Here is a 16,550-nt window from a genome sequence, read left to right as displayed (position 1 = left end):
TTCTGTTTATTATCAACAGTACACAATTTCCATACTTAGTTTTGTACAAAGAGGTATCAGTTATATAAAAACACAGTACACAATAGTTAAAAATGAGACATACATGTACACGTCTGAATACATTTCAACCATACTTCAAGTGTCAGGAATGTTTCTTTCTGTGTTTGTATTAACTCTCTCCTTCTCTGTCACACACACAGACTAGAACTGGCATCAGATGACCCGATGAATAACCATCGGCTGGCATCAGGAGCGTCACGATAAATGAAAATGTGCTATGGCTAATAAATATGCTTCCATATCCTGCAGGCCTATCGGCACGGTGCCAAGCGGCAGGGGGTGGAATGGAAATATAAACTTTTTACATGCCAGACACCAAACTGAAATACAATTAAATATTTCATAAACAGTATCTGTATTAAATATTCTAGTCATGCAGTATATTCCGTTGAAAAATAATTTAATACATATTCTCATTGCAGCGACGAACACAACTAGAGCACGTTGCTAACTGATGACGGAGGTCTGTAAGACCGTTTGACTCCACTTTGTCTCCAGCTCCACATGTTGTTAGAGGAAGATAAATAATTAATAACAGCTGAGAACAACTGCCTTAATAACTGAGATACAGTTTAATGATAATGAGTATTCTGTGATGGTGTGAAGGAGTGACAGGAGGCTCAAGGCCTACAAAAGTATTCTGACAAACTGTTTTTGTCTGATATGAAGATGACCTGATTTCATTTTAGATCATTTAAACTATCCAACTGACAAATTAATCATAGAAAACCATGTTATTAGAGAAAGTTCTGCTTCTTATAATCAGCTTCCTCTCATTGTTCACAGTAACTGTTGTACCACGTGTACATAAACATACCCATTTCTTTCCTCATGCTGAAATTAGAGTTGGGGTGGAGAGAAGGCGTGCTGTCCTGGAGCTAGAAGCTTGGAGGTCGTACAGCGCGGCAGGAGTGGCAGCAGGCCATGCTGTAGTACCAGTGGCTGCACAGGTTGACCTTCAGAGCCAGCAGGCAATTGGCGGAGGGACGATCCTGACAACTCTCATCTGGGATACAGTTCACACATGGTGGAGTTCATGTGAGGATTTTAAAACATTTAAATCTAAATCCAGAAGCAGGTTAAAAAAAAGCTGTGGTCAGTACTGTTTTCGATCGCTCACTTTGCTGTTCTTAAAACAAAAACCTTTTTCATTCGTCAAACCTGAAAACCTTTTAAACCTGGGTCTACACAGGAAGCATTTTAGCCGTGTTGTTTACTTTTCTCATGCACGTCTGATGGAACAAATACACTTCTATTTTAATCTGTCTACAGAAGAAAGTAACTGTTGTGTTTCACATGGGTAAGTCTATTTTTTTTTTTGCACTCATGACTGCAGAAAACACAGGTGAACTACGCTGAGTACTGTACATCATGCGCAGACACAGTGTTAGTCTTGCAACTGTGACTATGGGTACTGACTATGGATCATGTTAACCTTGCACTCACCTTCAATGTGGACACTAAGGAAACATGAGTCTGGGGCAAGCAGCACAAGCCTTCTAAAGCTACACATAAACTTAAAGATGAACTCCAGATGAAACTAAACAGGAATAAGATTCCTGAATTAGCTATTGTAGCTGCATGGGGATCTACTTCTGGGGCAAGATGCCGGCCAACTAAACCGGTGTTAGCTACACTTAACCTTGGACAAATTGCCTGTATTTCAGTATATGTATGGCATAACTGTGTGTGTGTGTGTGTGTGTGTGTGTGTGTGTGTGTGTGTGGGTGGAAGCTTCTGGAGGCATCACACCAGGTTTCCTGGGGTGTTACCTGGCGGCTCAGTTGGGCAGGGCTGCAGGGTACACGTCTGTTTGGCCGGTGGTTTGGTGAGGGGGTCGCAGCCTCGGACCAGCTCCCTGCCCTGGTAACACTTCACGTCCCTCATCCTCACACCCACACCACACGTCTTTGTGCACTGAGAACACACAGGAGCAGAAACACACCACTGATGCACTTGAGGATTTCTTTGTGGTCAGGCATTTTATTTGTCTGTCAGTTAAGCATGATTCTTGACACTAATCTAAATGACAAGAATTACAAAGTTTGAACTTGTAGTGAATGTGGTAGTACTTGCAATATTATTATATTATAACATTTCTGAAACTTTAGGCTTTACTACTCAGCCTCTGTTGTTTGAGTTGAAATTTAAGCATGAAATCTGAAAGAAATTATGCAGAGAAGGTGAACTGGCACCTCATCAGCTACCAGTCCACAGTCCAGCTTTGCACACTGGTACTCTCTCAAAACATCCATCCATCCATTATCTGTAACCGCTTATCATCATCAGGCTCATGGTGGGGCTGTAGCCTATCCCAGCTGACTTTGGGCAAGAGGCGAGGTACAAGCTGGACAAGTCGCAAGTTTATCACAGGGCACATAGAGACAAACAACCATTCACACCTACAGGCAATTTCCAGTCAGCAATTGACCTATTAAGGAAGATGAAGTTCCAACCAGGAACCTTTTAGCTGTGAGCTACAAACATGCATACCAAATTGCATTAAAAGTAAAAACAGAAATAGAAAACAATGAATATAATTGTGCAAGGTTAAAATAATTAAACGATAAAATAGATAACACAAGTATGAGACCCAGTGCATGAAAACCAAAGACCTAAAATCTGCAACATGAATGAAAAATATAAAATATTATCAGAAAATGTTAAAAATGAATAAATTAGGAAAGGAGGTCAAATGATTAGGGCTTCAAAACTAGCCACTGAAGGACAGTGCACCTTAAATAAAAGCTATTTCTTTAAAGAGTCCCTCAGATCCACAGGCAGACTGTCCTAGAGATGATGGCAGACTCCCTGTGTGTTTTATTTTTCCAGTAATAAGTCCAACTGCAGAGGATCTGAGGACCTGTTGTGTACATATCTAACAGAGATGTGCCCGATTAGTTGACTAGCCAATTAAATGTTGCTGCCCTTGCCACCAGAAATATTAGTCTGTTACCTGTTGCATCTTTGCGTGGCATACAGGCAGGAGCCTTGGCATACAGTATATACAGAGAACTCAAGCAAGCAAGACTGAAGGTGTTGACTATTTGACAATCAAAAAAAAAGTTTTAGGTGGAGCATCCTTTTAGTATATCGAGCAACTATACTTTTACATCAGTGTGTCTTCACCAAGAGTCCTGGATGGAAACACATTATGATCCATTCTCTACATCAGAGATGTGAAGGGGAAGTATGTGTATGTTGACCTCACCTCAGACCACGGGGTGGTGTACCATTTAAAGCACGGCCTCTCAAAGCAGGTGCTTTCCTCATCGGGCTTCTCGCTGCCTCCACAAGCCTCATCATCAAAAATTTGGAACTTTCCTGCACTGATGCCGACACACAGGACAGTCCTTTGCTTCATGCCACGACCACAGGTTGTGTTACACTACAAACAAAAAACAGAAAGTTACCAGTATTCATATCTTTGTTGATTTTCCTCAAGATAACTAAAGGACGATGTTGAACAGTGAAAACTGTAATGATGGGACACTTTAGCTGTCCATGACAATTGAATTTCAGATATTATAACTCCCACAAAATGCTTGTTTTGTCCAACAAACAGTCCAAATGCCACAATCCTTAAATTTTAGCTGTGGAACTAGGAGCCATTTTGAATTCTAGATAAATTACTTAAACAATCAATCATAAAAATATTTGTTCATTTTCTGCCAATCAATAAATCAGTCTAGTCTACTCGTTCGAATTTCAGCACTGTGATAAGTCCTCACCCTCTCCCAGTCTTGGCTCAGCCAGTGTGGAGCACAGTCTCTCTCCCCACAGGGGTGGATGGCCAGCGGCTTGTTCTCCGCAGAACACTGGTTCTCTGGAACCACGCGACCCTCCGGAGCTTTACAGTACACATGACGCACCATCTTCCCCTGGCCGCACACCCCCGAGCACTACAACAACAAGGGCAAAAATCAAACTGGATGATTCATGAACAAGAGGAGAGATTTCCGTAATTATTATCACCTCCTTGAGCGAAGTTTTGCCACAAAGCTCAGAGGTATTTGTCACATGAGGTCATATCAGGTCACCTCACATATTAAAGAAAAATGAAGCATCACATGAAATGAAATAGCTTCATGTCACATCACACCATGTCAGAGGAAAAGAAAAATCATATAATGTCACGTCACATGGGATAAAATCATGTCACATCATGTCTCATGAGTTAATTATTCACTGTAATTACAGCATCTACTTATGTTCTATGAATTATACAAAATGGTACAATACACTGTTGTTGATTTCTTGTAGGCAAGAGAAAGTTGTTGCATGGGGAATCATATTTTACTTTGTGCAAAGAAAAACTCACATCCATCCATGTTTGTGCCTGGTTGGACTCCATGGTTGTAAATTAGATCTACAAGTCTTCCAGACAGAATGGAACATTAGGAACTACATTTGTCTGTACAATGTAATACAAACCATAAATTCACACTGTTCACAACAGTTTTTCGCTGAAGTAAAAACAGCTGGGACACGCAAGCTGCTCTTTTGTAATAAAACTATCAAGCTCAAAAACATTTCTTTCTTTTAAGCTACTACTGTTGTGGAGAAATTGCTGAAGTCAAAGGTCAATGGTGAGGTCAGGAAGGAAGAAAGTGTTCAGGAGCCTCTGATGTCTTATGCTGTATTATTTATTGACGCTTGATCAAGGGGAATTAGAGACACTCTTAAAGTTTATCCGAAGTGCCTTATTCAGTCTCACATTCTGCTGAACTCATGCTGGTGGATAGACTTTAAACCCAAAGATAACACCACAAATACCACACACCCCAGAATTAGTCAAAGAGAATGTTTTTACCCATGGAGGTGTTATTGTCAACATATTCTAGTCACAGATGTCTGTTTACGCAGATTGGAACGTCAACGGCCAGCTATCTATTATGTCTTCGACCCTGGCCACCACAGTATTGAGATAGACTGGCACCTAGTCAAAGCCAAACAATTAATACTGCTGAGGACCTCAAGGGCCCCACGTGACCTTGTGTAACCTAAGGATAGAAAATTCCATAACAACTACACCCTGGTATCAGCACATATGTCTCATACGCATATATAGGTAAAGACACTCACGGGCCCCCACTCGGACACAGTCCAGTGGCGTTCACAGGGTGGACCTGTGCAGTTTTTGATGTTTGGTGGTTTGGTCATTGGGTCACACGGTCTGGTCTCATCAGAGCAGCGGACATCCCGCGTCACCTGGGCTTTGCGGCCACATTTAGCAGGACACTGGATGAAGGAGAAGCACACAGAAACGCACTGAAGCTTTTCACCAACACATCATGAAGTGCTCTTGAGTAAAACACTGACATTCACATTTGTTACAAAGTATGTTACAGTGAATATTTTTTTTCTTGTCTGTGAAACAAGAAAATATCAAATTGATAACTCCAGGTCTCTTTTAAAAATGTACCATGGACAGCAGATTCTATTTGAGTGTTTAAACACTGTGATTCTCTGTACATTTCATTCATTTTTTTGGCCATTGGCTCAAATCACATCAAGGTTTTTTTGGTGTCTGCTGAGTGTCTCTGGAGAATCCATCAGAGACTACAATCAGACCACAAGACTGCGGCAGACAGCTGCTAAACCTGAGTCTCACAAGAGTAAGAGATAGATCTCTCCACTGCAAGAAAACAATTCAAAGTTCAATTTTTTTAAAATTAAAACCAAGAAAAGAAATCCAAAGGTAGGAAACTAGGGACTAAAAAATACAAAATGCAGAAGAAGAACTGACAAAAGCATGTATTACATGCTTCTTCTCTCTTTGATTTCTTACTCCTTTGTTCGGCTTCTATTCTCAGCAGAGTAAATCATTACACGACATGACGTCTCATACCTCGGACCACTCGGCCACCTCCCACTGTGGGCCGCAGGCGGGGCTCTTGCAGGGTCGTCTCTCCACAGGTCTCTCCAGGTCGGCCATGGTGCAGAGGTCACTGTAGACAGAGCTGTCCAGGCCCGGTGAGAGCATCTTCCAACAGCGGACTTGACGAAACTGGAAACCCTCCCCGCAGGTCCTCGAGCACTCACTCCAGCTGCTCGCCTCCCATCTGAAAGACAAATATATTGCACCATGTACTGTTAAGTACAGTTTGAATAATTTGCGGTTCCTTAAATTGTTTTTCCAGTAGATTCTACCTGGGTTGACATTCTCTCCCAATACAGAAGTCATGGACTGGCTCCGGTCTGGTCAAAGCATCACAATACATATCGTGCACTTCGACACCATCATAACGAATACATGTGACGAAGGACTTTGACACTCCTGGATTGAGAGCAACACAAGAAAAACAAAAAGCTTTACTAGAAAGAATGAAAGATGTGATCATTAAAGAAACTCAGCACTCACAGAGTGATAACTGTTACTATTCACAAGAGGGTAATTTGCCTAACTGCCTATTGATGTGTGTGTGTGTGTGTTTGCATGTACCTATAGAGCATGTCATGCTGCAGGGCTCCTGAGAGGAAAGTTTCCAGCGATACCAGTCAGCAGGACTCATGCTCAGTTGCTTCAGGTACATCCTTTGATTTGCTCTGTTACACATATACGCACGCACAAGTACGGACACACACAAAAAAAGAATCATATATATAGATATATGGAAATAAAAACTAAAGCAGTTGCCGTGGCAGCATTTATTCCTGAAGAGAGAAGTGGATTACGCTGCTTTGACATATATGCAGTATGTTTCGACTGAAATATTCTTTCAAGGACGTTTAAGGATACGCAGTCGTATACACACACTCACATACAGAGATTGTCTCCCAGGCCTCAGACGACCACAGTGTGACAGCTGATTCACAGCCTGCATGCTGGCAGACGCACTTTGTTTTTTCATCACATCACATAAAAGTCATGTGCACATTCTTGTCATAACACCGGTCATTCCCTCCGCCTCCGCCAGCCGCCAGACGTTTATTTGAAAGTCACATCAGCGCTTTGAGTTATATCTCACCGGCATCCCTCCATGTAAGCCAGACTGATTCCTGCACATTATTCTCTCCCCAGAGGTGACTTCCAGTCTGACAGCACACTTTCCCCCCTTCGCATCACATTTTTCACTTTTTCTTGCAAATACCTTGAATTATTTGTTTCTAAGTGTGACTGTAAGCCTCCCACCCCCACCCCCCACCCACCCCCCTCCCCCCCCCCCCACACCCCCGCTCTGTGCTCCTCTGCTCTGCTCGTTTCCTCTCCTCTCTCTGTCTCTCAGAGGAAAGGGTGTGTCATCGTGTGTTTTATAGCTGCTGGCTGCAGAGCTGGTGAAGCCGTGTTTGGACACAGAGCAGGGAAGCCAACATGAATTATAAATATGATGACTGCAAAACCTGCCAGGTCTACCTGTCTGCCTGCCTACAGCCAATATATCTACCTGTCTCACTGTCTCACTGCTTGTACAGTATATCTACAGTACCTGTCCGCTCGCTTTACTGCCTACCTGTCTATCCTAGATGTCTCTGACTCTTACTCTCTATGTCTACCTATCTAACTGCTTAACTGCCTTTTAGTCTACCTGTCAAGCTGCTTTACTACCTTTCTGCTTGCCTTAATTGCCTGTCAGTCCTGCTTTGCTGCCTGTATATCTAAACACTTTACTAACCACTTTGTCTATCCAACTGCTTTACAACCTGTCTGTCTGCTTGTCTGTCTAACTGTGTTGCAGCCTACCTGCCTCCCTGCCACTTCGTCTGCCCACATCTCTCTGAGGATGTCCATTCCGCCCAGCCTTTTTTTCATACAGTCAGCAGCATATTTCCCGCAGCCAGCAGCAGACCCAGGGGCTTGACAACATCTGAACATTCAGACCCATTGTGACCCTAACCTGAAAACATTTGGTCCAGACTTAATCCAGCCTGAAGGGAAACAGCTTTCTGTGAGCTCAAACCAGACTGCAGTAGTGAAGAGTGGACCTCTGCTGTGTATCATCTTAAAACTCATTTGACTCTTTTTACCTGAGCTCTGTTGGATTGCCTAGGTTCTGTTAGATTACCTGGTTCTGTTGGAGCGGGCGGAGGTCCTTCCACCGCTCTGTACCGTTTTGTTCACATAGGGAATGTCTCCGCTGTCGTTGCGTTTGCGACCCAGAGTAAATTCCAGCGTCTCGTTGACACCAAACAGTCCATCTTGCTCCACACTGCTCAGGTCCATCTCGGCTGGTCCCACCTCTGCCGAGAACAAACTGTCTCCATCTGTCAGCAGCTGATTAGTTGAGATGTTGATGAGCAACTCATCTGAGCTAATTCGGCCATCCAGCAGGACCCTCCAGATGAGGTTTGGAGAGTCTGGCCCCGTATCCAGGGGCCCACCATCAGGGGCAGGTTTGGCAGTGCTGCCTGTATGACTGCTATTTCCCTCTGATGGATCAAAGTGAAAAAAAATCAGCTATTCTTGGAGAGAAAATGTATTTATCGTATTCAGGTGCAACCTGTGATGGAGCTTTTGCTCATGGTTGCACTTGAGAACGTAATTCATATTCAACTCGTATTAGAAAATGTTGCAGCTGTTTTCTGTTGGAATGAAAACAAACAGATTTGGTTCTTCACAAGTGTCAGACACGTGCATCAAAGGGTGGTTACCTAAACATTTCTCAACCACAACATCAAGAAATCAACAGTCAAAGGTAATAAGGTGATGAGGTACCACTTTATGAAGTACACCCTCCAATAATCGAATGCAAACCAATACAACAGCCCTTCCAAACATTCTGTTATTAGTTGTGTGGTTGTATTGGCCAAATTTGAGTCAAAGTCAAAGAAAAAGACATCGTGTTATATCATGTTCAGGGATTAAAAGTAACCCAGCTGCTTGGTCTTAGACTCACTAGTGGGACTGTCATGGTAGTTCAAACAAAAACTTGTTAAACCCACAATATTTGAGTTTAAATTTTAGTAGAGACTGAATGTTTCCAAAGATACCAAATACATCAAGTCATAGACCAAATACTAAGGAAAAAAAAAAAAACTATATATATAGTATAGATATATATATATATAGATATATAAGATATATATATATAGATAGACACTATGAACCCTCATGGAACTATCGTCCCAAACGTCAATTCAAGTTGGAAGCTACTCAGGTGGGAATACAGGGGGGAAACTGTATATTAAGGGGTGTCTATCATCAAACACCTCTAAATATGATGCAATGATTGGAAACTGAGCAATATAAATAATACAATATAAATCACATGGGTAAGATTTATTCACAGGCTGCTGTACTGCATCCTACTATATTGTACATACAGATAAGAAAACTGGACATCTACTAAATTTATGTTTTTGTCATAAGAGCCATCTTTAGAAAAAAGAATTAAAAGTTTTTGCAGGAAATGTCAAAAATACTCTGTGGATAAAAAATATCAGAGGTGACAGAAAATAGAAACGGAAATCTAGGAGATAAACTCAGTTCAAAGTGTTCCAGTCAACGCTCAGTATCTGGTCTGTAGTATGACGTCAGCCTGTGTAGAAAGTGTATGGTGAGCCTTTCAACCACCTCTCCATCTCATCTCACCACCCAAAGCGGTGGTGTAATGGACTCGACAGTCAGCTGAGTGAGCTGAGAGCCCGCAGGAAGGCCATTACCGCTCGTATTGCAGCCATTTTTTAAAAAGGAGAAAACACCACGAAAGTCTGAATTTTTCATTCGCTGCTGATCCTCTTTATGTGTCTGTACCATAAATAATGCAGAACTCCAAAGGGCCATCTCACAGACACACAGAAAAAGAGAGCTGTAAAATCTGACCTATTTTGTCTTATCTGCCAATAGGCCACTGAACCATCTTCTGATTTATTCCTTATCTTACTTTCTCTTGCTTTCTTTTTTTCCTTTCTCACAGTCTCTCTCTCTTTTCTTTCTCTTAGAGCCCGGCCAATAAATCAGCAAGAATGACTATTTTATTACAGATATATTGGTATTGGCATGATATGCTGATAAGTAACAAAAGATTACAGTACAAAAATGCAAAAGAAAAGTTGAAGGTACTTTAGCAATAGTGTTACACTGCAGCATTATAAACACTGAAAAAACAACAAACCTATGGTCACTACCTGAATATTTAGGGGCAGCGGCTCCATCCTGGTCACAGCCGATGGCTGCTGTCTCCTCGTACACCTCGTTGGTCTCTTGGCCCTTCTGCCCATCTGCACCTCCTGGCTCCAACTGGCCCTTAGTGGTGGAATGGTCATAAATACTGCTGTTAGGGGCAAGCAGGCCCCCCATCTCCACAGAAATCTCTCCGGCTGAGGTGTCTGATCCGGTGTAGACAGGAGGAGGTGGGATGGGTGGCAGTGAGTCTCGGAGGACAGTGTATTCGTACGTGATGTACGGTGTACGACCGTTCTGGTTCCAAACCTGAATGACACAAAGAAAGTCAAGGACAGGTTAGTTTACATGGGTTTCAAACTGATTTCACACTGCACATCAGTTATGTCATAGGCATATCCATGATTTGTCTGTTTTTAAAACCAACTCCCTAACCATCATTCTTTATAATTGCTTTCAGATCATCCTCTAAAAGTTTCCTTTAAGAAAGAGAGATGTGATTTAATACATATTTTGTATTAAGATAATGTTTCCTTCGAGACAATGAGCACTGTCTGTAACATTTTTTATGCAGTATAAGATGATAAATACTCATTGTTAGCAGAGATGAACCAATGTCCAATGAGTTTCCAGGAGAATCTCTGTGTTCCAGCATCCTGCTGGGAGATCTGTCGAACCTGCCCTGTGACATGGACACTGTTTGGAATTTATGGCCACTCTCAGAACAGCTGAGGCCTGTACTCAATCAACCTGAGACACAGACTATTACGCCTTGATTGCATTTACATCTCAGACATTTGGCAGACACGTTTAAAAAAGGAGACAATACACACATTTTGTGCATCAAGCTGCTACAACATCACAGCTCTGACCACACATGAGCATCTTGTTGCCAGGAAATATTCTGAATAGCATCTGTGCTTTGTTGCCGAAAGTGTTGACAGTCTCCACTGGAGAACCTTAAGTCGAATATTACAGTGTGATGAAGTAGTGTGCATTTGTGCATGTGCAATTCATACATGTGCACATTTCTCTTTGGGGGTCAGGGGTCAGAAAAGTAAAGTAACTACACTAAACAAATTGGTTTAGATGGGTAAGACTAGCAACAAGAGGACTTTGTGCATCATCCTTGGCCATCCATCGAGGCAGTCCAGCCAGAGATAGTCTTTTCTGATCCATTTTTCATCCTTGTCAAAACTTAGCGCCTATTCATTACATTATGAATGCACGTTGGACGTTTGGTTAAAGATTTAATTTTGAAACTTCTCGCCAACCAACGCTGATTCAAGTGACATCACTTGAGGACATTTATCAGATTTTACACAGCTCCCTCTGGTGACTCTAAAGATAAAAAAAAAAAACATTAAAACCACACATGCCATATGTGCACAGATAGCACAGAGACAGTACAATACCTGATATTCACTTTTAGGGAATGAAACTGGGAAGAAGAAACAGAAAACCTACTGCTGTGAGAGGTGGTTACACACTCTAGCAGTCCAGCATAGAGCAAAGTAGTAGAGAGCACCTCAAATAACAATCAGTCTGACAAAACATTCAGTACAGAGTGAGTCATAGAAAAAACAGAGATATTCGCAGATGGTAAGTTGCTGCATTTACTGCATTTATAATGATCTAATGTACACATTCTCTGTTGAATAGTTACAGGTGAGTGTGGAGGATGAGCTCAAGTGACAGAGTTCAGTAAATGGTCAGGTGTACCAGAATATTGATGGCCTGATCGATGGGACCTTTGGCAACAATGTACTCGATCCCAGTCTCGTACACATCCATAGGGCGGCGGTACTTGAAAATTGTTCCTGCTGCATGGAAGTTCTGGGGACTGTCCACCTTATAGGCACCATTAAAGAAGAAGTTGCCTGCCTGGTCAGTCACAGCTGGAGAACAAGATAAATGGAAAACTCAAAACAAAGTGGAAACAGTAAATTCTGTTTTGCGTTTAAGAGTTGTAACGTAACATTTGCGGTAAACATTTGAACTAACTGTTGCACACACAAATCAATGAACAAATACGATGTGTATATACCCACCTAGAACATCAGCTGACTTCTTCCTCTCAATGATCTGGATGTCCCATGATCCTTCAGGGATTTGAGTGATAAAAGAATAACCTTGATGACAGGAAATAGAAAGTGATCAGCGTCTTCCCTTTTTATTGGTAATTTATTTTGTTTACATCACCAAGAAGATTGTTCTGACCAATCCAGTCAATTCCTCATTAAATCTCTGAGCGTATGTAAATATTAAAATTCACCCAGAGGCTCACCCAGAGTCGTGGCCCCACGGCGGAAGTTTCCGGTGACTCTGCTGCAGCTGCTGCCATCACCTTGACAGACCCCACATTTATCCAAGGTGTTGGAGGAAAACAGTACTCCATCACATCCGATTGGCTGAGTAGCAAAGCAAGAAGTGTAAGAAAAAAGGATAACATTAAAACAAACTTATATAGATCATTAAATGATCAGTAATAACATGATAATGAAGCAGAAGCTAACAAATATTTTCTTTCACAAGATTAGATTATTTTGGAGGTTGATTCATAAAGAAGAGTTCCTGGTGTTACACCAGAGGTGTATAAAAGTAGTTTTAAACAAACTTGACATCAGAAGAATTTTGTAAATCTATCAAGTTTTCATTCAGTCGGTTTAAGAATATTTTCTAACTTTACACCTCAGTTGGTCAGAAAGTTGAGATCCTACTGCAGCAGCTTCCTCCCGATGGGTTTGTTGGTTATACAAACACGGTGCTGTGCGTTCAGTGGTGCTGAAAACTGAAAGTATTTAAACGAAAGTAAAACAGGTACAAAGTAAAGAAGAAGCTGGACTCACCTCACACTTACCATCCACGCAGACACCACGGTAACTGCTGTACTTGCAGGAAGTGCCGTCCCGTGCCGTCACCATCAGCTGCCTCTGGCCGTCAGGGGTGGTGCAGTGGAGATCGCAGGGGTTACTGGAGATGTGTACGTAGTCATCTGGAGAGGCACACAGGTCAATGGTCACTATCTAACCGTTACCACTAGGAATAAAAGATTTTACACACATTTTTTTCTGCAATTACTACCGTTAACACTGCTATAAATGAAGTTATTATATCTTAAAGCTACAATCATCAGTATCTGGTAAACTCACAGTCTTATTGCTTGGTTGTTATGTCCCCAAACAAGACATCCAGCAGACAAGAGTAACATTAGCACTCATTTGGAGTCATGTTTGTGTTCACCTGTTGAATGAAAGTCCACTCTCCCTTCACCTCTGGTTTGGTCTCCACCAACTCCAGATGAGAATATCTGACTCTAGCTGCTAAATACTCCACTTTCTTCACCAGTTAGTCGCTAGCTGTGTGTGTCTGTTGTCTGGTGCTGAGCAGGTAGAGTACAGTGAGTTTATCAGAGCTTGTTTGCTGAAAACAGCTGCCTGCTGCTGGAAACAGTAAGCGTGCTGTGATACCAAAACTATGAGCTGAACGAGGAGAAAAACTGTTGATGTTGATGAGAATTCTCTGCGGGTTCGGCATTGTGTGTGACCACTCTAATAGTGTGTCAAACCCCTGTCTCCCTTTTGTCTCACATTTTTTCCCCTACACATTTCTTTCTGTTCCCTTTTTGCCATTTTCACAGTACAAGAACCATTCTAGAGCCTTCGATAGCTTACATTTTACCCACTTAATCTCCTGTTAAGAACATGTTTTAATAGGCAACACAGTGTAGTAATAGGCAGTTAAGTCTGAAAAAGATATAAAGCATATCAGAAGACAACATTTGTTATAAGAACTAAAGGATGGTACTGTTCTGGATGCAGGGCACGTTGAAGCACTGCAGCTCAGACAGCAAAGACCTCAGTCACCTCTGTTTAATAGGGTAATAAGAAGTTGTCAAAGCGTTTTATGGGTGTTATTACCAGGATACAGAGGTTTCCACTGGTAGTTCCTCCCATTGTAAAACTGGGAGTTGAAGGACCAGCACTGCTCCTCTCTGAAGCTCCTCCCAGTGGCAGGACATTCCTGTAGTGCAGAGAGACAGCACAGACCATTAAAAGGTCTGATTCATACTTGTTAAGATTTGGTTTTATAGTATGTTGTACAAATAAATTCTTTTAAAGCGTTTATTTGTGCAGGGATGGTTTTCTGAGAATGTACGACCGCTTCGAGCCCCGCCCGGCTTCACTTTCAAACAGCTACATACAGTCTTGCCTGGACAAGGCCGACCACAAACGACTGCGGCTCTCTACTGTCAGTACTGTGTTTGTTTGAGTGTTGAGAAATTAACTAGAAGTCTGTGACTCACTTTAGTGTTGCAGAGGTGATATTTCTTAGCAGTTCCTGTACAGGTCATGTTGTCCTTCCCAGCAGCAACTTTCTTTCTTTGGAGAAATAACAACATGTAAAAAAGATTAGATATAAATCACATTGGAAGCTAATAGTATATCAGGTTAAGATGCGTGTTGTGTGAGCTTAAAGTACAATTCACCCTAAATATATGAATCTACTAAATTATATATATTTTTTCTATTTTCTGTTTATTTTCAGTTTTCTTGGTATTACTACTATCTAACTTACCGTTTGGGAGCTGCTGTTATGAACACAATTTCCCTGCGAGATTACTAAAGTATTTCTGATTCTGATTTCTGATTCTGATCATTATTTCAAAGCCAACAGAGACTGTCAAGTTCCAAACAATGTCAGTGATTTATTTAGCTGAATGTACAATAGGTGGTGCTCTACTCTGCCTGAAATACATCTACTGTATACCAGACGCTGCATAAAAAAGGTTTGGACAATCATCAAGGTTTCCAACCACCCAGATAATGACCTTTTCTACCTGCTCCAATCAGGAAAAAGGTTCCAGACACACCACAACATAGCATGGAGAGGCTCAGGAATAGCTTCTATCCTCAGGCCACTAGGAAATGAGGACTTTTTTCTTCTACTTTTCTTTTCTTATTTTCTAGCACTGTCACCTCGCAGCAAGAAGGTTCCTGGTTCGAACCTTGGCCTTCGTCCTCTGCGGATACTCTGGCTTCCTCCCACAGTCCAAACACATGCAGTTAACAGGTTGATTGGTGACTCTAAATGGCCCGTAGGTGTGAATGTGAGTGTGAATGGTTGTTTGTCTCTATGTGCCCTGTGATATACTTGTAACTTGTCCAGGGTGTACGCCTCTTGCCTAAAGTCAGCTGGGATATGTTCCAGTCCCACCATGACCCTGATGAGCAGTGATACATGATTCTGTTCTATTTGTGTTACAATCCTATTTTACCCCATTTGTAATTTTAAAAAATGCGATCTTATGGAAATACAGTTCACTTTGATTGTACCTCTATTATTATATGGTATGTGATAATTAAGTGAATTGATTGATTGATTGATTGATTGATTGAAAAACTCTAAAATGTGTGTGTGTGTGTGTGTGTGTGTGTGTGTGTGTAGACTGACTAACCTCTGTTTCAGGCAGTGTCTCTCCTGTGACATCACTCCCCCTCCACAGGTACGAGTGCAGGCTGTCCACTTGGCCCACTCACCCCACCAGTACGTGGTCACTTCCAGCTCCTCCTCTAGGCTGTTGGACGCCACGCCGTCCTCCTGAAAACAAACACACATACACATATACACAGATACATAGATACACAAAGAGTTGTGCCTCAGTTGTAGACGTAGCATTAGTCATATTAACAGAATTAAGACCGATAGAAAAGCAACTGTGCATCTGAATCTGGCACCAAACCCTTTTAGCTTATTTAGTGAATCAAATCAGATGACTGAAGCTGTTATTTTTCTCTGTAGCTGTACTTTCAATTGTGATTTTGTGAGAAGGAGGTTATTAAGTAACAAATTATTTTGTTTGACTGATGGCCCACTGCTTACCAAGTTCATTTGACCCACACACCACAATGGACTAAGTGATGAATCTATCAAAATGTGTCTGCAAGATCATAGCCACATTACCTTGAGCTCTGAGGCTCTGAGCTTTGCATGGGCCACAATTTAGCCTTTATATGACCAGGCCTGTTTCCCTAAAAGCAGATTATATTTGATTTGTTGCATGTGGGTGATATTGAGGCCAGAATCCGCAAATTCTGTCACAAGCCTCGTCATAAATCTTACATGTATCTGGTTGGATTTTTAAAAAATCTGTATTTATCTGCGGAAATTCACTGAAACTTTAACTTCACATGTGTGCCCACAGTACTGCTGCTATTGCCATAACCGGTCAGTAAGTGTTTAAACTCAACCATATTTAAATATCAGTAGTGTGGTAGCATTTGCAGTAGTAGTACAAGCCTTTGTAAAATTGTATTTGTTATCTATAAATTATGGAGTATTAATAACAGTGATAGCAGTTACAGTAACTGCAAGTTTTAGTAGTACTCTGAACTGTGTAAAACTGCTGTACAAATGATTGGGAGAA

At 41.6% G+C, this 16,550-nt stretch overlaps 1 protein-coding gene across 2 annotated transcripts in view; it reads right to left on the bottom strand.

The window, feature by feature from the left end:
• The window catches only part of ttc16 (tetratricopeptide repeat domain 16), a 43,784-nt gene continuing 27,234 nt past the window's right edge, over positions 1-16,550 (bottom strand). For both annotated transcript variants that reach the window (XM_027278507.1, XM_019272315.2), the window contains exons 3-19: positions 15,582-15,724; positions 14,430-14,505; positions 14,044-14,146; positions 12,973-13,118; positions 12,411-12,534; positions 12,175-12,255; positions 11,846-12,021; positions 10,129-10,432; positions 8,067-8,430; positions 6,506-6,609; positions 6,214-6,340; positions 5,912-6,125; positions 5,146-5,301; positions 3,792-3,962; positions 3,272-3,448; positions 1,833-1,977; positions 1-1,066 (exon numbers count right to left, since the gene is read on the bottom strand). In XM_027278507.1, coding sequence (XP_027134308.1) covers positions 939-1,066; positions 1,833-1,977; positions 3,272-3,448; positions 3,792-3,962; positions 5,146-5,301; positions 5,912-6,125; positions 6,214-6,340; positions 6,506-6,609; positions 8,067-8,430; positions 10,129-10,432; positions 11,846-12,021; positions 12,175-12,255; positions 12,411-12,534; positions 12,973-13,118; positions 14,044-14,146; positions 14,430-14,505; positions 15,582-15,724 — 2,739 coding nt within the window. In that variant the 3' untranslated portion in view covers positions 1-938. The remainder of the gene's footprint in view (positions 1,067-1,832; positions 1,978-3,271; positions 3,449-3,791; positions 3,963-5,145; positions 5,302-5,911; positions 6,126-6,213; positions 6,341-6,505; positions 6,610-8,066; positions 8,431-10,128; positions 10,433-11,845; positions 12,022-12,174; positions 12,256-12,410; positions 12,535-12,972; positions 13,119-14,043; positions 14,147-14,429; positions 14,506-15,581; positions 15,725-16,550) is intronic.

This window comes from Larimichthys crocea, chromosome III (assembly GCF_000972845.2).
Source record: "Larimichthys crocea isolate SSNF chromosome III, L_crocea_2.0, whole genome shotgun sequence".
Taxonomy (NCBI): Eukaryota; Metazoa; Chordata; class Actinopteri; family Sciaenidae; genus Larimichthys; species Larimichthys crocea.
The sequence above is the reverse complement of the archived record's forward strand: the minus strand, read 5'-3'. Positions and strand labels throughout refer to the sequence as shown.